This window comes from Cervus canadensis, chromosome 21, assembly GCF_019320065.1.
Source record: "Cervus canadensis isolate Bull #8, Minnesota chromosome 21, ASM1932006v1, whole genome shotgun sequence".
Classification (NCBI taxonomy): domain Eukaryota; kingdom Metazoa; phylum Chordata; class Mammalia; order Artiodactyla; family Cervidae; genus Cervus; species Cervus canadensis.
Genome location: NC_057406.1, coordinates 58,622,721 through 58,645,370, shown reverse-complemented (window position 1 = coordinate 58,645,370; position 22,650 = coordinate 58,622,721). Strand labels below are relative to the sequence as shown.

General features: G+C 50.9%; 1 protein-coding gene across 1 annotated transcript; it reads left to right on the top strand.

Annotated features, from left to right (window-relative positions):
* The first annotated feature begins 1,912 nt into the window (after positions 1–1,912).
* FOXRED2 (FAD dependent oxidoreductase domain containing 2) lies at positions 1,913–18,253 on the top strand. The gene is made up of 9 exons (XM_043441443.1): positions 1,913–1,984; positions 2,614–3,162; positions 5,102–5,353; positions 5,478–5,741; positions 6,077–6,243; positions 9,491–9,656; positions 11,003–11,244; positions 12,382–12,552; positions 15,595–18,253. The coding sequence occupies exons 2-9, from the start codon at positions 2,615–2,617 to the stop codon at positions 15,852–15,854; spliced, it is 2,070 nt and encodes a 689-aa protein (XP_043297378.1). The 5' UTR covers positions 1,913–1,984; position 2,614; the 3' UTR covers positions 15,855–18,253.
* Positions 18,254–22,650: the final 4,397 nt, after the last annotated feature.

Below are 22,650 nucleotides of genomic sequence, written 5' to 3'. Positions count from 1 at the left end.
TAACACACTGAATGGCCTATCAGTGATTCCTTGCCTGGCCTGGGAATGAGCATTCCTATCACCATGGGCCATATCAGTCACAGAATACCTCTCAAACCTTGGTCAAAATTAAGACTGAAAGGGAAGGAACTGTAAAATAAGGAATATAGCCTCCCACCCGGTTCTACAAGAATCAAGTCATTAGCCACTTGATGACCTACATATACCATGAGAGGAATTCAGGATGAGAATTCAGACAAGGCACTTTTGTGCTCTAGGAAAACTGGTAGGACTGTCCTTCAGACAGATATTTTCAAGAGAAAAATCCCTGAACCCAGTTTCTTGCATCTTCCCATACTTAAGAACTAAAACCATTAAGCTGTTAATTCCTCCTGAAGAGCAACAACATTCTACCAAGCCATGTGCTTGACCGCATATGTCCCTTCATCAGAATCACAGATAAACTGGCCTCCCTCCCCTACCCCTTCCTTACAGTCCCCAGAGCTTTCAGAAAGCTCTTTCAGAAAGACTGTCTCTTAGGTTATAGTCTCTTAGGTTATAGTTGTTCAGTCACTCAGTCTTGTCCGACTCTGCAATCCCATGGAGTGCAGCACACCAGGTTTCCCTGTCCTTCATGGTCTCCCTGAGTTTGCTCAAACTCATGTCCGTTGAGTCTATGATGCCACCTAACCATCTGATCCTCTGTCATCCCCTTCTCCTCCTACCCTCAATCCTTCCCAGCACCGGGGTCTTTTCCAATTAGTCAGCTCTTCGCCTCAGATGGCCAAAGTAGTGTAGCTTCAGCTTCAGTGCTTGCAATGAGTATTCAGGGTTGATTTCCTTTAGGATGGACTGGTTTGATCTCCTTGCTGTCCAAGGGACTCTCAAGAGTCTTCTCCAGCACCACAATTCAAAAGGCACTCTGCCTTCTTTATGGTCTAACTCTCATCCATACATGAAAAACCATAGCTTTGACTGTATGGACCTTTGTCAGCAAAGGGATGTCTCTGTTTTTGTTTTTGTTTTGATGTCTCTGTTTTTTAACATGCTGTCTACATTTGTCATAGCTTTTCTTCCAAGGAGCAAGCGTCTTTTAATTTCATGGCTGCAATTACCGTCTGTGGTGACTTTGGAGCCCAAGAAAATAAAGTCTGTCACCGTTTCCATTGTTTCCCCATCTATTTGCCATGAAGTGATGGGACCAGATGCCGTGATCTTAGTTTTTTGAATGTTGAAGTTTTAAGCCAGCTTTAGGTTGGCTCAATTAAAATTCTCCATTTCTTCCATAGATAGACAATTAATTGTTAATGGATATCAAGCACATAAAAGGGGCTTCATAAATCAATAAAAAGTTTGGAAAGAGCTCATGATTTGGAGTATAAATGGGGGCGGGGCGGTTAATTCCACACTCCAGTTCGCAACTCTATCTTAATTAAGCAAACTCCCTCTGAGTTCCATTTGGCTAGTCAGCTACATTATATTGGAAACAGCCCCTAGCCCTCCTCTTCTGATGGAAGATCAAGTCAGTCCTGTTTGTTACTTAGTGAAGGACAGACTGAATCATTCTAGCGAAAACTCGTTAGTTGCTTTACTGTTCCTGGTTTCACCAAATTGGTTTCCAGTCTCAAGGTACTGGGTAGCCAACTAGTCCTTGCCCACATTAATGAAGTGTCACGGGGGCTTATCTCCCAAAGTCATCTGCTCCCGTGCCTCCCTTACAAGGGGAAAGACACAGCTTTAAAGAGCTCCGCGCCCTTGCCAGATTCGATCTTCAACCCTGCCACCACCCCTCCCTGCAGGTGCGGGCCGGCGGCACAGCACGTGCGCTTCGCTCGCGGGCATCCCGGCGCCCAGACCAGGCCAGCCCCGCCCGGCGTGTCGCGCCTCGCCACGTGACCCTGCCCCCTGCCATTGGCCGGGCAGGAGAGGCGGGGCCGCCGCGGAGGCGCGGGCTGGCCGATTGCGGCCTGACTCGGCTGCGGGCTGTCTCCGGAGCGGCTGGGAGGTTCGAGCTCTGTGCGCGCGGTGGGCCGGCGGGCGGGGAGGTGGGAGCTGCGGGCGTGGGCACCGCGCACGCGTAGGGAGCGGCTCCCGGATGCTGCGCGTCTGCAGGAGAGCGGCCTCGCGCGGCTCCGCGGCAGGTGTGCCTGGGCATCCCTGTCACGTGACCGAAGAGGCCGGGGCGCCGGGCGCGGGCGGGGGACACGATCGTGCAGCCCAATCCTCCAGGCTGGAGCCGGGAGCACGGGGACGAGGCCAAAAAGCCGTGACTCTCAAGGGTCTGGCCTCGGGAGGCCCTAGGAGGGTGTTGGGCACCCCAGAAATTAGGGGAAATCGGGGAAGATACCTACCCTTTTATTACCATGTCAGTAAGGAGTCCGGCGCCCCTGGGAAGTAAGGTCCTGAGGAAGATGGAGGGGTTCGGGACTCCTGCAGGGAGCCCAGATCCGAGCTAGAAACGATGCAGTCGGGGCAGTTGACGTCAGAGGTCTTTGGGTTCTGGCTGCACCCTAAATCGCAGTGAGCGCACGGGCAAGCCCTTGCCTCTCTCTAGGCCCCCAGTTCCTGGCTCCCCTCCACCGGCCTCAAGGGGCCTACCGTGGTCCGAGGCCTCACCCTTGTGGTCTGCCGTAGGATGGGCCTCTCCGCCGCCGCCCCGCTGTGGGGCGCCCCGGGGCTGCTCCTGACCATCGCCCTGCACCTGGCTCTCTCCCTGAGCCCTGCCCAGGCCTGGGCGCCCGTGCATCGGGACTACTGCGTCCTGGGCGCCGGGCCCGCAGGCCTGCAGATGGCCTACTTCCTGCAAAGGGCAGGCAGAGACTACATGGTGTTTGAACGCGCCCCGGGGCCGGGCAGCTTCTTCATGCGCTACCCCCGGCACCGCAAGCTCATCAGCATCAACAAGCGGTACACTGGCAAGACCAATGCCGAGTTCAACCTGCGCCACGACTGGAACTCTCTGCTCAGCCACGACCCCCGGCTGCTCTTCAGACACTACTCTGACGCCTACTATCCCGACGCCAGCGACATGGTGCGCTACCTGAGCGACTTTGCAGAGCGGCTGGGGCTTCACGTGCTGTATAACACAACCATTGCCCATGTCACTCTGAACAAGGATCGCGGGGCCTGGAATGGCCATTACTTCATCCTGACCGACCACCGGGGCCAGGCATACCAGTGTAGGTAAGGAACCTGGCTGCAGAGCTCACCTGCTGAAGCTGGGGCCTTTCTGGGAGGAAGAAAACCCATTGGTTGGCCCATATGCATGGGAGAAATGGGAGGAAAAGGGCATTTCAGCCCATCTTTGGTGGTGGTTTAGTCGCTAAGTCATGTCTGACTCTTGCAAGCCCATGGACTGTAGCCCACCAGGCTCCTCTGTCCATGGGATTCTCCAGGCAAGAATACTGGAGTGGGTTGCCATTTCCTTCTCCAGGGGATCTTCCTGACCCAGGGATCAAACCTGGGTCTTCTGCATTGCAGATGCATTCTTTACAGACTGAGTCAACCGGAAAGCCCCCTCCCCATCTTTGCTCCCACTGAAATCCAGTACACAGAGGTTCAGTTCATCTATCATTTCCCAGGTGTTTCCTAGAAATGTGTGTACCCAAAGATATTTGAAAATTCTGACCATTTCTTCCCTCCAGGATTTTTCAGTCTTAAATATTTTCACATTCACTGAAGGGCTCCAACATTGGGTAAAGTATTTAGCATTATCTGAGCTTATGCACCTACAAAACCCTTTTTGTAGCATTTCTCCTAGAACTTGTGTTCCCCAAAATCCATTCTGAGAAATGCTGGCAAGTGTCCAGTAAGTGTTAGCCAGGCTCGGTAGGATTTCAGAATTGAACGAGAGCCAGGCACAACAGGCAGTGCTGCCAGCATTCAGCTTCAGCTTGCTTTGGCTTGGGAGAAAGCTTAATATTGTGTAGACAACCCCAACTCAGAGTTACACATTCTACCGTGCTTGTTTAATCCTCAAAAGGACCCTGTGAAGGAGGTTCACTGATCCCCATTTTATGAATGACAAACTGAGGCTCAGAGAAGTTAAGTCACTTGTGTTCTGTCACACAGCTAATAAGTAGCAGCTGCCACTTGACTGCACTTGTCTTTCTGACTCTGAAGCCTCTGACTCTAACGCCCCACCAGACTGACTCCCCCTTCCTGGTTGTCAGCCTAGCACCTAGCCCCAGGCAGGTGCTTCATCACAGTTCATCTTCTCAAGCCTTTTGCCCGAGGCCCAGCCTTATTCCTTGTTACAGCCTAGGGAGTGGGGTCAGTTTGGACCCTCGCATCTTAGGACTTCAAAGTGCTATAGTATAGGGGAGTCAGATGTATGCCAGTGGACAGCTCAGGAAACAAGGGGGGATGGGGGCTGCCCAGGCCCTTTCTACAGAACACCTGTTCCTGTTTTTGAAACTATCTTGTTATCCACTCTTGCCTCTGCAGGCCAGCAGGGTCCAGCTCCTGGCTTGCCCACCACAAGATTGTAATCCCCATCAGCAGAAAGAGCAGGACTCTGAAATTAGGCTGGGCTGTGGTCAGAGTCTAGCTCTGCTATCTGAGGAGCTATGGAGGCCATGGGCCCACCGGGAGTCGGCATTCCTCACCTGTAACACAGGCCAAATAATACCGACGCAGGCCTGCTTTGAGCAGTGAGATGAGTCACAAAGTAGTTAGTACAGGGACTGGTACAGAATCACTGCTCAGCAGATCCTGCATCTGCCAGGGAAGTAAGAAAGGGGAAAGCAGAGTGCCTAGTTTCATTTTCATGGTGGTACTTGGTATGGCTGCTGTGTTCAAAATTAAGTGAATTATTGTTTCTTATGGTGTCACCCTCTCTAGAGTCAGAAAGTAAAACTGATTCTCACGTTTGGTATAATCCCAGAAAGGTGAAAAGCAAACTATACCCAGTGGATCATTCAGTGAGGGGGCTGAGGTAAAGTGTCAGATATGCTGGGACAGGTCAGGAAGTAGGCAGAGGAATGAAGGACCTGCTTTCCTTTAGGACCTAGCAGCCTGGGTGGGGCCGGCGAGCCAGGCGGCAGGTCCAAAGAGGGATTTTTTACTTAGTGCTCTCATAGCTGAGAGGCTAAGCCATCCTCCCTCTGTCCCCCACCTGCAGCGTCCTTCTCGTGGCCACCGGCTTGTCGGTGCCCAACCAGGTGGACTTCCCTGGCTCCGAATATGCGGATGGTTATGAGTCCGTGTCCGTGGATCCCAAGGACTTCGTGGGTCAGAACGTGCTGATCCTGGGCCGGGGGAACTCGGCCTTTGAGACAGCAGAGAACATCTTCAGTGTCACCAACTTTATCCATATGCTGAGCCGCTCCCGGGTCCGGCTCTCCTGGGCCACCCACTACGTCGGAGACCTCAGGTATGCTGGGAGGTGTCATGTGTGCCGCCCTGGCCCCCGCCTGACTAAGCCCCCCTGCCCCCGAGTCTCCCTCACCTAGCACAGACCCTTCTCTCTCTCTCCTGACCTTCCCTTGGGGCCCCAGGGCCATCAACAATGGCCTGCTGGACACCTACCAGCTGAAGTCCCTGGACGGGTTGCTCGAGTCCGACCTGACAGACTTGGCCATCGTGAAGGACCACCAGGGCAAGTTCCACATCACTCTGAAGCTCTTCATGGAGGCAGGCAACCAGAGTTCTGACGCCATCCCCCTCCCCCAGGACGACAATGACAACTTTGCCATGCGCGTGGCCTATGACCGGGTCATCCGCTGCCTGGGCTGGAAGTTTGACTTCTCCATTTTCAGCAAGTGAGTCCAAATGGAGGGGAGGAACTCGATCTCTCAGCAAAGCCGTCTGGTCCAGGCCCCGGGTGGACAAGGAGACACCGGAGGCCCTGAACCGATCTTCCTGTCCTGTCAAGTCACACAGGGACCCAAGCCCAGACGCCAGTCAGGCTTGAGTCCTGGGTGTGTCCCTGCCCCACCACATCTTTACCCTGAAGGTCAGTTATTCTGTGTTCAATGGACATGATCATACCTGCCTTCTAGGGTTGGGGTGTGATTTAAACTAGCTCAGTGCCAGAACTGTAAAAAGTGTTTCATGCACAGCAGTGATTTTAATTCACAACCCTCTCCACTCACAGATCACTCCGACTCTCTTCAGGGAGTGAACTCAGCAAGAAGTACCCCCTGGTCAGAGCCAGCTATGAATCCAAAGGGAGCCGGGGCCTCTTCATCCTGGGGACTGCCAGCCATTCAGTGGATTACCGGAAATCTGCTGGGGGTTTCATCCATGGATTCCGATACACAGGTGAGCCTGGCAGAGAGGGCTGCTGTCCCTAGACAGAACCATCCCTAGGGTTTGCAAATACATGCCTTATTTGCTTAGAGCAGTCTTAAAGGGATTGCTTATCAGCAGTTGATTGTCATAAATTCCCATCTGGGGCAGACAGCAGTGGGTTTTCATGGTCTGAGGATATGTCTAGAGCAGGGGTTCCCAACCCCTGGGCTATGGACCGGAACCAGGCCGCACGGCAGGAGGTGAGTGGCTGGTGAGCGAGCAAAGCTTCATGTATATTTATAGGAGCTCTCCATCGCTCACAGTGCTGCCTGAGCTCCGCCTTCTGTCAGATCAGTGGTGGCATTAGATTCTCATAGGAGTGCAAACCCTACTGTGAACTGTGAGTGCGAGGGATCTAGGTTGTGTGCTTCTTATAAGAATCATCCCCAAACCACCCACCCCGCCCTGAGTCTATAGAAAAGTTGTCTTCCACAAAACCAGTCCCTGGTGCCAAAAAGGTTGGGGACCACTGGTCTAGAGAAGTCCCAGATAAGGTGTAACCTGGGGGTGCATGCTCCATGCGTCAGCCCTGTGTGGGTGAAGTACCTACATTGGCAGTAATGCTGAGCTTGGGGACAGCTCACCTTGGGGAACGGCTGGGTGGTCTCAGACTGTGAGGCTCCCTAAGCTCCCTAAGCCTGTTGGCCCTCCCCTGACATCGGAGAGGTAAATGAGGTGGACTTTCTTCCCCGTGGGGCCATGGTAAGGACTAAATAAGGTAATTCCTGGAGGCAGTGCACCTGGGAAGCGTTATGTACACATAAACTTTGGGTACCAACAAATTTCATTAAAAATGGCACCTAGATTATATCAGCTCTTTTTTTAAAATTCTTGGTACCAACGGTGCCAGTTTTCTGCACTCTGGGTAGCCCACTGGATGGGTGCTTTATCGCATGACGAGTGTTAACATGGGCCAGTTAATTTGACCATAAAAACACCGTAAGTGTCCTTCTTCCTGATGTTTCTGTATCTAATTTGATGCCTCACTTGCCTTGATGCTAGTTTCTGCATTTCACTCTCTTTCCAGTTTGGCATGGAAAGATAATCATGTTTTGCTGCTGATTTACAGATGATATATTTTATACCCTGTGCATGCTGTCGGGGAAGAAAACCAAGGAGAGAGTGTTCGCTGTCTGTTTACCAAAATATTTGCAGACCGCACACACACACACACACACACACAGAATAGGAAGAGTCTCTCTCTCCAGCTGTGTCCCCAGCAGGAAACCCTCCTCACACTCTATGCACGTCACCCTCCCCATACCCGCTGTCCTGGCAGGTCCTGCCCCTTCTCTCTTGCCTCCCCCATCCCCTGATCTTTCTCCAGATCACTTTCCTCTTTTTTTTTGACTGTGCTGGGTCTTTTTGACTGTGTGGGCTTTTCTCTAGTTGCAGCGAGCAGGGGCTACTCCTCTGGTTGCCGTGTGTATCTTCTCATTGTGGTGGCTTGTCTTGTTGCAGAGCACAGACTCTAGGGTGCCTGGGCTCTAGAGCACAGGCTCAATAGTTATGGCACACATGATTAGTTGTTCCGAGGCATGTGGGATCTTCCCAGACCAGGGATCAAACCCGTGCCTCCTGCATTGGCAGGTGGGTTCTTTACCACTGACCCACCTGGGAAGCCCCACCTATCTCACATTCTTAATCCTCCCAACAGCCCCGTAAGACAGATCTTGTTATTTCAGTTCCCTTTTTCATAGAAGGAAATGGGGGCACAGAGAACCTAAGTCACTTACCCGAAGTCACCAAGCCAATGGAAAACAGAGGTGGCATTTGAATCCACACCTGTGTGACTCAAAGGCTCCCAGCTAACCATTGAGTTTCAGGCAAATGGGAAACACTTCTGGGTGGACAGGCCACTGAGACCTGTGGTCCCTGTTCCTGGCTGAGGACCTGCCTAGGGGGAGGGGCAGTGCAGCTGTACACGGTACATCCTGCCCGACCTTGCTCATCATTCAGCTGAGAAACAGCTTGTCCCAAGGGAGACAAGTAGAAAACAGCAAGGCAGAGGAAAGCCACAGAACACAAGAGATGGTAGCTGTGGAAGGTAGGGCCTGCTGGGAGCCCTGCCCCTCCCTTCCCCCATCACTCCATCCCAGCCTCGCTTGCCTGACTTGGGGCCCCTTTGTCTCTCCTGACTGGTCTTCCTGCCACTGGTCTCTCTGGCTTCCCATCCAGACACTCTGATGCCCACCAAAACACTGTTATTTGAACAAAAAACCTTCCAGGGGCTCCCTAGCCAGGTCCTCGGTATGGTGTCCAGAGCTTCATACAGGCCAGGACCAGCTCACCTGCCCAGCCTGGCCCTCGCCTCCTTTTCAGAATGCGCCCATTTCTCTCAAGGTTTTATGTCTTTGCACCTGTGCTCCTTTTGTCAGGCCCCCTACCCCATCCCCCTAGCTGTGTAATTACTCAGCCTTTCACAAAACTCAGCCTAACCTCGTTTCCTCCAGAGAACCAGGTTTCTGTCTGTCTGTCTCATGAGGCTGAACATCCTTTCCTGTGACCGCTGGCAGACCGAGCCTCTTGTCACGTGAATTGTCTGTGTCTTTGCCATTATTGGATTTGGGTGTTGTGTTGATTCATTTCGAGGAGGCAGGCAGTTGTGTGGGGTGTCCCAGTGTCACAGCTGTGTAAGGGCAGCCCCAGGTCCACAGAAGATGTTCCCTGTTGTTGGAGATAACTGTTTCTTCTCTATCCTTCCAGAAATATACAGAGTATCTCAAAGTAGAACTGAGATTGGATTTTGGCTGTGCCGGAGAGGGAGCCATCGAAAGGTTCTCCATCTGGGAGTCTCTGACAGATGTGGGGGCTATGGCGAGAGGAGAGGTTGCAGAGGAAGGCTCTGGGCCTGGTGTGGACACGTCACAGTGAGGTGACAGTGGCAGGACTTTTACATGCAGGAGGCCTAAAGCAGAAACAGGCAGTCTCCGGCCTGGGGGCCAAATCTAGCCACGCCCATTCATTTTGCGGTCCTCTATGGCTGCTATCCCACCAGAGCATAAACTGAGTCACCTGATAGACACCACTAAAGCCAGAAACACTTCCCCTCCAGCCCTTCTCAGAAAACCTGTACGACCCTCCCCTAAAGGCATCTTCTCAGAGCCATGCACACGAGGATGTCCCGGGTGCAGAGCTGATGGGGACGCTGCGTCCTCCCAGAGGTGAAAGATAACATCTTAAGGGCAGCTTGCCGTTCTCCCTCTGGCCGTTTCAGTGCGTGCCGTCCACCGGCTGCTGGAGCAGCGCCACCACGGTGTGGCCTGGCCCTCCACCGAGCACCCCATCACACACCTGGCCAGTGCCATCATCCGGCGCATCAACGAGGCCTCTGGGCTCTACCAGATGTTCAGTGTGCTGGCCGACGTGGTCCTGCTAAAGGAGTGAGTCTTCCTCCCCGTCTCCTGCCCTCATCCCCACCAGCCTACCCCCCCAACCCCGTCTTGCTCTTCTTTTCCTGTTGCATGTGTGGAACAGCCCAGTGGTTCCTTCCTAAGATGGAGAAGGCTGGAGACTGGGTTGGCAGAGAGGGAGGGGACTCGGCTCTTCTGGGGAAAATCAACACCACAAGCTCTACTGACAGACAGATTGACAGACGTGGGTATGACGGCAGCTTTGCCACTTTCCACCAGTGTGATCTGGGGCAAGTTAGTTAGCCTCTCTGAGCCTTTCTCTCATCTGCAAAATGGAGCTAATAACATCGACCTTGCAGGGCTGTAGGAAGGAGTAAAGGTAACTGGTGGAAAGCATCTGGCAGTAAACACAGAAGCAGTGGCCTGCAACCATGACAGGTGACCACCTGTGGGGATTTACGAGCTCTCTGGGCCAGCCTTATCAATGAAATGATAAGCAGCGGATCACAGAGGTCACTGCCTTAGAAGGAAACCATCGGGAGCAGGGAAGGGAGCAGGGCTGGGTGGGGTGGTCTGAAAAGGACAGGTCGCAGGTGAGAAGCCACAGAAGGAACAGCCTGGTCCAAAGCCAGTGGGTGCAGCAGCACACCAGGTTGAGGGACATGCAGGAAACTCAGAGGTGCTTGGAGCAGAACCTCCCTCATCACCCTTGACTCCTGTCTCTCACACCCACTCATCACACACACACCACCCATAGATTCTGTCCACTCTACCTTCCAACTGTGTTTAGAACCTGCCTGCCTCTCAGTAGCCCCATTGCTGCCACCTTGGTCTGGACCCCAGAGCATCCCCCTCCTGCACTGATAGAGCAGCCCCTCGCCTTGGCCCCTGTGGTCTGCTCTCAACACGGTGGGCCGGAATGATTCTTTTAAAACTTGAGTCACTCAGAATTCACCCTTTCAATACCCTCTGAGGGCCCTCAACCCCCCCTTTCCGGGCCTGGAGACTTTGCCATGGTGGCACACATGGCCTGCCTTGACCTGCCCCTCGCTCCACTGGGGCCCCACGGGCCTCCTTCCTGTCTCTGGAACATGCCTTCAGTCCCTCGTAGGGCTTCTCTGTCACTGTCTCAGCCTGGCTCACCCTTTCCCCAGATACCCATTCAGGTTCCTCCAGGCTTTCTGACACCTGTAGGTCTAGGCTCTAGTATTATTCAGGTGAGATGCTCGGATCTGATCAGAGTCTGTATGCTGTTTGATGGCTGCTTCTAGGAAGGCGAGGTGGCGTGTGCGCACCACCCACATGCACACACATGCTCCTGTCACCTCTGCCGAAGGACCCAGGGTCTCACCCCCGTCATGTGCCCCTGTCCCCAGGAACGCCACCATCTTTGAGTATCTGGAGGAGTTCCCCATGCAGATGCTGGCGCAGCTGGAGACAATCACGGGAAAGAGGGCGAGGCACGGGCTCTTCGTCATCAACATGGAGTATGGCCGGAACTACTCTGGGCCCGACAAGGACGTCTTCTTTTCTGACCGCTCTGTGGGGCACATGGAAGACGCCTGGCTGTCCAACTTCCTCCATCCTGTCATCTACTACTACAGGCACCTCCCCACCGGTGAGCTGGGGCCCTCCTCAGACCCCAGCACCATTGGGCCTTCATGCGGTACCCTCAGCTGATGAAAGGGGGAACACTGGGGGCCCTGCCCAGAGCCTCAGTGGAGCAAGCGGTCTATGAATGATAAATGCTGTTCCCAGATTCTGGCCCACAGCAGGCCACACTTGGAGTGCTGTGGTCGCCTCCAGTAGTAAGAGGGGCAGTGTCGTCGCTGTGTCCAGAGAAGGCTGGCCTTGCAGTGAGGCAGGGGACGGAGGGTGGTCTGGAGATCGACTCTAGGAGGAACAGCGAAGGGACGGGAGCAGGTCAGCACAGGAAGGGAGCAGGAGAGCTGGGCGCTGTTCCCAGGGCCGTCCTTCCCTCGCTGTGACCTTGCACCATTACGTAACCCCTCTGAGCCTCAGCTTGCTCGTGTGTGAAATGGGGTGGCAGTGACACCTTCCGTGTAAGAGGAGAATGGACGAGGTAACACAGAATGCCAGCACAGTGCCCTGTACAGACTGGTTACCGGCAGATGGCCAACCTGGGGAACACGACTCCTGCCTCTGAACTGGAAGACATGTCACCTGGAAGAGGATGATCTAAAATTAGGGGTCGCTCCAGAGGGCAGAGGTAGTGTCAGCGGGTAGAAGTGACAGGAACTCAGGTTCACACTCGTAAGCAGCAGCTCATCCTGAAAGCTGCCGAGGCTGGGACAGGCCCCCTCGCAGTTTCCTGGTATGGGAATGGTCATGGCTGGGTGTCCTGTGATGGGGACACACAGAAGGGCACCCCACCAGATAGGAAACGACTAGAGGGGCCCTAAGACCCCTTGGAGGCAGGACCCAGAGTCCACTCACGGAAAGACCAGTTTCAAAGCAGCTGCAGCAGACCTCAGTCCATGCAAGTCTTAGAAGCAAACCAAGTTCAAGGGACTGGTCTCAGTTCCTCCCCCTGACAGCACAGGAGTGAGTCTGGCCTAGTCCCTCTCCTTCACATCAGCCTTTCAGACATTTGGAAGGACAGCTGAACCAGCTGACCAGAGAGGTGTCAGGAAGGCCGAGCAGAAGAGGACGGGGGGGGGGGGGGGGGGGGGGGGCGGCACCCAGGCTGCAGCTCTGGGAAGGACTCTGAAGTGGTGCCCTCTCCTCCCCACAGAGCAGGAGGTGAGGTTCCGCCCAGCGGGCTGGCCGCTCCCGCGGCCCTCAGCCCTCCACCACGTCGTGGAAGATTTCCTGACGGACTGGACGGCCCCGGTGGGGCACATCCTGCCCCTGAGGCGCTTCCTGGAGAACTGTTTGGACACCGATCTGCGAAGCTTCTATGCAGGTAGGTTAGGTTCCCAGGAGGACAGAGGGGCTGAGCTGGAGGGTGAAGACGACCAGGTAGATCAGTGCCCTGTGGAACTTTCAGACACACGTCTGGAAACCCACACCCGAGGCCTCGACGTTCACAGAAAGCCCTCCCAGCATGGCACACCTGCGCACACTAGCGCTTCCCAGGTAGCACTAGCGGTAAAGAGCCCACCTGCCTACGCAGGAGACGTAAGAGACGCGGGTTCGATCCCTGGGTCTGGAAGATCTCCTGGAGGAGGAAATGGCAACCCACTCCCATATTCTCACCTGGAAAATTCCAAGGACAGAGGAGCCTGGCGGGCTGCAGTCCATGGGGTCGCAAAGAGTTGGACACGGCTGAAGCGACTTAGCGTGCATGCATGCAGACACTGAGTAAAATGTCTTCTTTAAAGTACTTACAGAAAAATACGGGACCCACCCCCCCCAGAAGCCAGACACTAAGAAAAGCACAGAACACATACTAGAGAAGGTGATACCCGCTGGCCATTGGGGGTCTAGAGCCTGCATAACTAACCAGCACATGGGGATGGAAAGGCGAGGCGGGAACGGGGTAGGAGGTCTGTATGTGCGTACTTAGTCGCTCACTTGGGTCTGACTCTTCTACAACCCCATGGACTGTAGCCCGCCAGGCTCCTCTGTCCATAGGATTTTCCAGGCAAGAATACCGGAGTGAGCTGCCATTTCCTTCTCCAGGGGATCTTCCCAACCCAGGTATCAAACCCGCGTCTCCTGTGTCTCCTGCATTGACAGGCGGGTTCTTTACCACTAGCACCCTAAGGGAAGCCCTAAGAGGTCTGTACAGAAAACAAATAAAGCCAGGGTCTCAGTGGGTAAGCTAGAAGCCAGAAAGCACTCCCAGGAGAGACAGAGGAGATGCAGGATTTTTGGCTCTGTGTAGTGTGGGGAGAAAAACCTCCCTTGAGAATTTCCATCCACTAGGCCTCATTTGTAGGAGTTTGGGCCAAAGTTCACACTGTCATCTTGGTGCAGAAATCACAGGCATCAGTTCGAGTCTTCTGTGAGGAAATAGACTTTAAAGCCAGACCTCGAAGAATTCCCACAGATGAAAGTTCTCTGGAACATGAACTCCCAAGCAGAAACCACTAACACACAGGAACTCAAATGACCATGCAGGAGTGTCAACAGAAACAACACTGTTGAATTAAACCTACAGGGAATATATGAATTGGAGTGGTCAGAGAGAAGATGTAAAGTATGTATAAACTCTGTGAATAAATAAAAAAGGGTTTACTAAAAATAGAAGGAAAGGATATTGAATGGGCAATTTTGAGAAAGGTCCAAGTAGAACTTCTGGAAATAAAAGTATCAGTTTGTAATTAGAAACTCAGTATCAAGGTTAGTAGCACATTAGACATAGATGAAGGGAAAATTGGTGAACTGGAAGACAGCTCTGATAGTCGAACCCAAAGAGGGACTTGGGAAGAGAAGTCTCATGATTCAGAGGCAGAACTGACCGAAACAAGCCAGATTTTTGTCTTTTTTTTTTAACTCTCTGAATTACTAGGATAGCCACTTTTTTTTTCTGTTTAGCAAATATCTGTTGAAACAGTGGTTGCATATCAGGCACTATTCGTATCAGACCAAGTTAGAGATCGTCAGTCCTTGGCCTACAGGTCAGAGAGCAGGAGTCCTTCAGCTCACCTTGAAATAAAAAATGTACGTACCAAGGGAGATGGCTTAAAACAGTACTTGAAGTTAACAGTCTAAACATATGTAGACGCTCCAGCAGGGGTAATTCAGACAGCAGAGCTAAAGCAGCTTTGAAGTACTAGCATCCTGCAGACATCAGCTCTGACTGTATGCTTCCATAGGAAATTGTGCATTGAAGGTCTAGAGACCTTAGCTGCAAAATGCCTACCTATTTCTTGAGGTTTCTGGAGTACAGAGATACTGGTACCTTTTAGGGGGTGTATTCCGGCCCTGAGTCATGGGTCCCACCAGTCCATCACCACAGGCCCTTTGAGTCTCCTGGCTCCTATCTCCTAGATATACTCAACAGTACAAGTCACCAGGTGTCACTGCCTTGAACTTGCAAGACTCCCCCAACAAAGGGCTAGCTGGCAGAGGTGGGCTTCCCCTCCATCCCTTTAACAGATGTGCAGCTGCTAGTTCTGGCCCCAGATCTGCTGGGCTTCTCTGCCCCCTGGCCCTGCAGAAGGGGTGACATATGTCATTGGAGGGGTTGCTTGCCAAAAGGCTGCCTCACTGGCCCCCCTCCATCCTCTCCCATGTCTGCTGTCTTCCCTGTTCAGAGAGGGTGGTTGTGGCCCATTCTGCCAAGGGCCCTCTGTACTGGAAGTCAGAGAGAAGGTGGGAAATACCGTTCCTGTAGCACTCCCAGCCTGATCACTCGTGTGAGCCTTATAGCACCCTTTATAATGTGCCTGTTTACTAAGACAGGAGGTCAGGATGGTTCTCTGACACACCATCTTCCCATCCTGTCTCTAAAGCCCTCAGAAGCCTGAGCCCACATCTGTTTAATCCTTTGCTTTTTTTTTTTTTAATTTAAAAATAATTTTTATTTATTTTTGGCTGCACTGGGTCTTTGCTGTGCATTGGCTTCTCACTGCGGGAGCTTGGCTTGTCACAGAGCACGGGCTCTAGGCACCCGGGTTTCGGTAGATCCCAGCCCCCAGGGTGGCCCCTGGAACAGAAGGCGGAGGGGCTGCTCCTGAGTGGGTGAGCTCCCCCCTCCCCCGCCAGTGACTCCACACACAGCAGCATGCAGGCCCCTATCTCTGGGAGCTGGGCCATCTCTTTGGTTTGCTTTCCTTTGGAGCTTTTTTCCCCCATAATGTCAAGGCGGCTCCTAGTCTTAGAACTTCAGGGAAGGATGGGGTCCACGGCTACCCAGGTCAGACATGAGATACCCAGAACAGGCGGCCCCCAGGCTCAGGGGCTGGAGGGAAGCAGTGAGGCCACTGGGGCATCAGCAGCCCCTCCCCTTGGACCTGTCCCCACAGCTCTCAGCCCATCTCCTTTTACTTTTGTGCAGAGTCCTGTTTCCTGTTCGCCCTAACACACCAGAAGCTCCCGCCCTTTTGCCAGCAGGGCTACCTGAGAACGCAGGGTCTCGTGGGAACTGAGAGCCTCCGTCAGCACGGCGTGGAGAGCGGGCTCCTGTGGGACTCTGCCATCATGGGCCAGCGCCAGGGGGCCAGCGAGCAGCAGCCTGGCGACCGCGGGCCAGGAGGGCACCCTCTGGCTCCGGGGCCTCCGGTCTCACCTTTCAACAGCAACAAGGAGGAGCTCTGATGGGCGGCTGCTCCCACTAGGGTCACAGTCAGCCTTCCTCTTCCCCGCAGTTTCGTGCTCCCACGTGATTGCCAAAGACCCCCCTCAGATCATCGCGGCGACCACACCAAAGCCACATGGAGGGCACAGACGGGCTGAAGGGTGGCCACGCGGTGGTCTCCCCTCCTGTTTGGTTCAGGGATTTCTGGGAAGAGGGGTCCAGGGACAGCATCTTCTGCCAGATGGAAGGGAGCCGCCTTCCACGCCAGACTTGTCTGCAAGCCAGCCACCATGAGCACCAGGTTGGCCTCAGCTCCGTCCCCATCAAGTGCCCAGTGTTCCTCTTCCGAGGGCCCTGGATTCCGCCTACCCGTGGAGCGCTTCACAAGTGCAATCCACCCTCATCTTCATACGGGTTGTAGCAGGCACTTTAAGACAAAGGCTCTAAGGTCCTGCGCCAAGTGGGGCAGGTGGGGCCGTTACCCCCTGATGGAAACACCAGCTGAGGAAGGTCAGGTGATCCCAGGGGTCCCAGCAAGGAGTCTGGGAAGCCCTAAGGCCCGCCCTGCTTCACCATACTGCCTCTCCCCTCCCCATCTCTGCTTTCAGAATCCCAGTCGGGGCAGAGAGAGGACAGCTCCCTGCAGGCCGTCTTATCTACGCGGGTCTCTGCCAAGCTGCTCTCTCCCCAGGACCGCCCTCCCTGACTTGCCTTCCCGCTCTGTGTTCTCCTCTCTCTCATCCTACTCCCCTGCCCTCTGGCATTCCGAACAGCGCCTCCTCGCCTCTGCCCTGCCAGATCAGGCTTTGTGAAATGGTCCCCATGCTGGCTATCAGTGGGGATTCTCTTGGAGGGGATTCACCCCACTGTTCCATACAGAGCCCAGCTCAGCATGGGCAAGAAATCATCTATAAATGAGTTTGTAAGATAACGATGATGAATGTAGTTTCTGGTTCCCTGAGCTGTTCTGGCTTTTTTATTGTCCCTCCTCACCAGGAATCTGTCCCTTCTTACTCTCTCATCAGGTATTTGAGTCCCATTGATGAGTAAGCCATGGGAAAGCATTTGTACAGAAAATAATCATGGTGGTTTCCTCAAAAGCCCGGGATCACAGGTGATAGCTTTCTCACTGGTTCTTACCAGTAAGTCCTTCATGTGTCCACTCAGAATGGTAGGGACACAAACTTTCCAGATCCACTGCCCTTTACTTGGAACAGCTTCTTCATGACGGCCAGGTCCAAAATCCCTTACCTCCAGCACCACTGTCTGTGCTCCAGGTGTTTGCAGTCACAACATTGAGACTCCAAAAGCCTGAGCCTGTCAGGGAGGAGGTGTTTACCCCATGGCAAGACGTGGCATAGTTTACAGAGAGCTGAAACTTCTCAGTGAAGGGTCTCTCCCTAATCCCAGGCTGTTGAATTTGCTGTATTTCATACTGTTTACAGGTAAACCAAAATTGGGTCCCATTAGTCCACCCTTCCTTTTCCTAAACTTTTTTAAAAAAATAAATCTTTTGGGATTTCTAGTGGTCCAGTGGTTAAGACTCCACACTTCCAATGCAGGAGGTGTGAGGGTTCAATCCCTGGTTGGGGAACTAAGATCCTACATGCCTCTTGGCATGGCCAAAAAATAAAATTAAAAAAAAAAACAAACAAGTATGAAAATAAATAATTAGGACTGTATCCATATTATCAAATCCTGTTACACACATCTTGCCTACCCAGTTACTAAAGGCTGGCTGAGCCCCCGGTTCGAGGTGCTGTAACGAATAGTTGACTGACGCCTAAGTATGTGACATCTGCTGCTCTTCCTGTCATGTGCCAAGTTCTTAATTCCATCAAAATATCACCAGCCTTATTTGTGTTTAATAAGACATGGTTCAGCTCTTACTCAGCCAATGAGACACAAATTCCCTGGTATTTTTCCTGTAAATTAATAGTTGGCTTCAGAGAACTACTTTTTCCTATGAAGATCATTGCTGCAGTGGCTGGAGTCCTGTCTACATCTTGCTTGCTTCTAGCAAACCACCCTCCCCAGCCTCCAGGGCCTTTTTTGTAAATCCTTGCCCCTGAGTGCCCGTTGCCTTAGGCCTGTCATCTTTGCTGTCTGCTATCTTCCTCTTGTGTTGTATGGACTCACGTGTCCTACTTCTTTGCCTCAGTTTCTTTCCTTGTCAAGTTTAGACAGCTGTCTAGCAGATCTTGTTTCCAGCCAGATCAAGTCCTTCTAGCTAAGGCCTGACTTCATCCATTCATTCTTTTTGAAAATATTATAAAGTTACACATGCAAAACAGACAAATCAGTGAAACAATAAGCCAGAAGTAGAGCCTGCTCTAAGATGGAGGTGTTTTTTAAAGGGAATCACAAACCAGTGGAAAAGATTGTACAGGATTGTGCAATAAGTGATGTTAGACTGGAACTTTCCTGGTGGTCCAGTGGTTAAGACTGAGTTCCCAATGCAGGGGGTACAGGTTCAATCCCTGCTCAGGAAACTAAGATCTCGCATGCCCTGGGCATGGCCAAAATTAAGTAAATAAAAATGATGTTGGACCAATGGGTTACTAACTTGGGAAAGAAAATCAATCTCATTTAGACCCCTATTTCATATTATACTTCAACATTAATTTCAGGTTAATTTTTCAAAGCCCTATAAAAACTAGAGGTGAAGAGGAGGTACTACAATAAAAGAATGAACTTTCCAAGTTTAGAACCAATAGAGTAATTCCCCAGGGGAAAAGGTTTAACATTTCTAGGTACAACCATCCTGCCTGACTAATATGCCTATTTTAAAGAAAATGATTATTAAAAGGCAAAAAGCATGGGCAAAAAATAATTATGGCAGAAAACAACATACATAAAAATAAATAATAAGCAAATTATCTTTTATATTAAGAACAATGAAATGAGAAAAATGGAGAATAGTTACGTAAACTATGACACATTCAGCCCATGAATATTAAACAGCCCTCAAAAACTCTAAAAAGTGGTAAAAGACTACATAATATTGATACAAGTACATCTGTGACAAAATTAAGTGAAAAGAATCAGGATATGAAAGTGTAGTTCCAACTGCTTGTAACTATATAAAAATAGAAAAACCATATACAAGGGAAACTGGAGGTATTAGGTTTGCAGAGTTTGTTTTTTTTTTTTTCTTTTTCCTTTTTCCTCTTTTGCCCAAATTTGGGTTTATACTCCATGGTGAAATAAATTCATTTATTTTTAAAAATCGTCTCTGTCTCTGGACTGTGAAGTCGCTGGGGGCAGGAGGGGCGGGGAGCCCTTGGCAGGGCGTGCGCTCTGCCCCCTGGTCCAGGTGGTGCCACTGATGTCATCTGTTGGCCCCAGCTGAGAAGACACTGCCTCGGTGTCGGAGGAGAAAATGTGCTCTGTCTAGGGAAGGGAACTTTAAAAGTGGTGTGTGCTCCTCTCCTAGACTCTTTGGACCAACAGACCCAGCTGGACAACACCAGTCTCTGGAAGAATCTTCCCTCCCAAGTGACAAGAAAATGAATGTAATCCCAGGCTTAATATGAGCCCCAAATTTCTTTTGTGTGATAAAAATGGGGTGTCCCTAAAGCCTTCCTGGAAATCAACTCACCAAGAAATGAATTTGTCTGCTAAGCTCATCATAACACCTAATCATTCACTGAGTATTTACTATATGCCCAGAACTGGTGTGGTGATTTTAAAGGTATGTCCACAAATTCTTGGATACTTCTCCCCCAAAGAGGTAGAGCTTAACCCCTCCTGTTGGATGTGGGTTGGACTTAGTGATTCATTTCTAGCAAATAAAATACAGCAGAAGTGACAAGATGTCATTCAAGATTAGGGTATAAAAAAGACTGTGGCATTCATCTACCAAGAAACTGCTTTCTGTCTGTCTCTAGGAGTTCCTCGCTCTGGGAGAGGCCACCTGTCATGTTGAATTTGAAAGGATATCCAGTGTGAAGCAGCCCATGTGGCAAGGAACCGAGCTCTGCCCACAGCCATACGAGTGAGCCTGGAAGCACACTGTGTCCCAGTCCTACCTTTGGGTGACCACAGCTCTGGCCAGCAACTCACACACAGCCTCATGAGAGGCCCTGAACCAGAGCCACCCCGCCAGAATCAGGAAGTGACACATGCATCAAATAGCCTGCTATGTTAATTATCACCACAACCCTAAGAGGTACTAGATGTCACTCTTCCCATTTTACAGATGAGGAACCTGAGGCCAAAGCCCATTACACAGCAAGTCAGTGATGCGGTGTTTCAAAAATCCACCTCCTCTGAGCCATCCTCTAAATATTAAACCATTAAAGCAACCATCTCCTTATCACTGTCCCTATGGCAGAAAGTGAAGAGGAACTAAAAAGCCTCTTGATGAAAGTGAAAGAGGCGATTGAAAAAGTTGGCTTAAGGCTTAATATTCAGAAAACTAAGATCATGGCATCTGGTCCCATCACCTCATGGGAAATAGATGGGGAGACAGTGGAAACAGTGTCAGACTTTATTTTTTGGGGCTCCAAAATCACTGCAGATGGTGATTGCAGCCATGAAATTAAAAGATGCTTACTCCTTGGAAGGAAAGTTATGACCAACCTAGATAGCATATTAAAAAGCAGAGACATTACTTTGCCAACAAAGGTCCGTCTGGTCAAGGCTATGGTTTTTCCAGTGGTCATGTATGGATGTGAGAGTTGGACTGTGAAGAAAGCTGAGCGCTGAAAAATTGATGCTTTTGAACTGTGGTGTTGGAGAAGACTCTTGAGAGTCCCTTGGACTACAAGGAGATCCAACCAGTCCATCCTAAAGGAGATCAGTCCTGGTGTTCATTGGAAGGACTGATGCTGAAGCTGAAACTCTAATACTTTGGCCACCTCATGCGAAGAGTTGACTCATTGGAAAAGACCCTGATGCTGGGAAACATTGAGGGCAGGAGGAGAAGGGGACGCCAGAGGATGAGATGGCTGGATGGCATCACCAACTCGATGGGCATGAGTTTAAGTAAACTCCGGGAGTTGGTGATGGACAGGGAGGCCTGGCATGCTGCGATTCATGGGTTCGCAAAGAGTCGGACACGACTGAGTGAACTGGACTGAACTGATGAGATTCCTTCATGTGGACACTGGGTTATAAGAAGTCAAGAGACCAAACAGTTACCAAACCTAGGAAAGTGTGCCCACAGGAAGGAAGAAAAGTGAGAAGTGTTGAAATGCTGATTCTACAAAAGTATCCTCAAGAAGAGTATGAATCCACTCCACCAAACCAGACATCTTGTGATTCACATAGGATGGGCTGACTCAAGAGGAGAAGAAGACAGCTCTGGAGTCCAGAGTATCAGCCCTGATGAGGCTTCAGCCTCAGGATCCTCGGTTCTCTGATCAGTTACAACATCAGCCCGAAAAGCCACGTTGGATTCTTCCCTAGAAAAGCAACCAGAGCCTGCATCATTTCCCTACAGATGCTTGTATTTTTTAAATATGGTAAAAATGCTGACTGGGGAAAGGTTTTTGTCAGGCTGTGGGCTTTAAAAAAAGCATTGACTTCAGTCTGGCATCCCAGATGGAATGTAAATCTGCTACAAAGTAAGTCGATGGGCAGATAAATGAGATGCTTTAGCCCAAGTATTTAATCCAAGTACATCACACGACTGATCCATCAACCCCAAAATAAAAAATGGCATGCAACAGAGGTATTTACGCAGGGAAGAAAGGACCAACAGACTGTCTCCTCCTCCCTCAAGTCTACCTGAATGAGACTGATTTGCCTGCTCTTCTGGAGAAGGCCCCAAGCTTGGTGTCGATTGCAAAACCCTTCAAAAGTCTGTCACCTGTTTTTTCAATCTCTTTGAGATATTCCATCTCAGACCAGTCTCTCAAATCATTCCAAATCATATAATTAGATGCAGAAGAGTGCCACCAACAGAAAAAAATGGCAATGTAGTATCAAAATGTTCACACTGTGTTATAATCCATCATTGTAGGTTAGAAACAGAGCAACTACAAAAATGTATAAGATGAGCCCCTTAACCCTAGCCATGTTTAAGTTTAAAATAAGTCAGTCTGCCAGGAGAAGAGGCACCCTGAAGCCTCTGCTGTGAGACGCTGTGGTAGAATAAAGATGGCCAAACATTCTACAACAGGACTTCCCTAGCAGTCCAGTGGTTAAGGCTCCACGTTTCCACTGCAGGGGGTGGGGGTTCAATTCCTGGTTGGGAACTAAGTTCCCACATGCCATGCGGTACAGCAAAAAATAAAATTAACAATGATAATAAAAACTATACAACTCCTATCAAGATATGAGGTCTGGGGGTCTTCCCTGGCAATCCAGTGGTTAGGACTCAGTGCTTTTATTGCCAGGGGCCCCGGTTTGATCCCTGGTGGGGGAACAAATTTCCCACAAGCTACACAGTGCTACCAAAAAAAAAAAAAAGACTAAATATTTACAATAAACGCTACCTCTTCAAAGAGTATTTACACACTATGTTTTATTTAAAGATAATATGAAAGATATAGTAGAGCTAAGGGGCTAAGCATACACCTCCTGGGGCCTGTCTGCCTGGGTGAGTCCCAGCCCTACCATTTGCTTGATTCATGATCTAGGGTAAGTTATTTATCCTTTCAGGATCTCAGTTTCTCTCCTATAAAATGTAAAATGCAACTGTAACAGTATTTTGCTGTAAAAGGTGACTAATATTAGTATTCTCCTTACTGTGAGGATAAAATGAGTTAAAATATGAAAAGTGCTAGAACATTTGGAAGTCACGTGTTAAGGACCACAGATGTGCTGGCCATTATTTCCTTATTATGTAAGTTCTTAACCTTTCTGTGG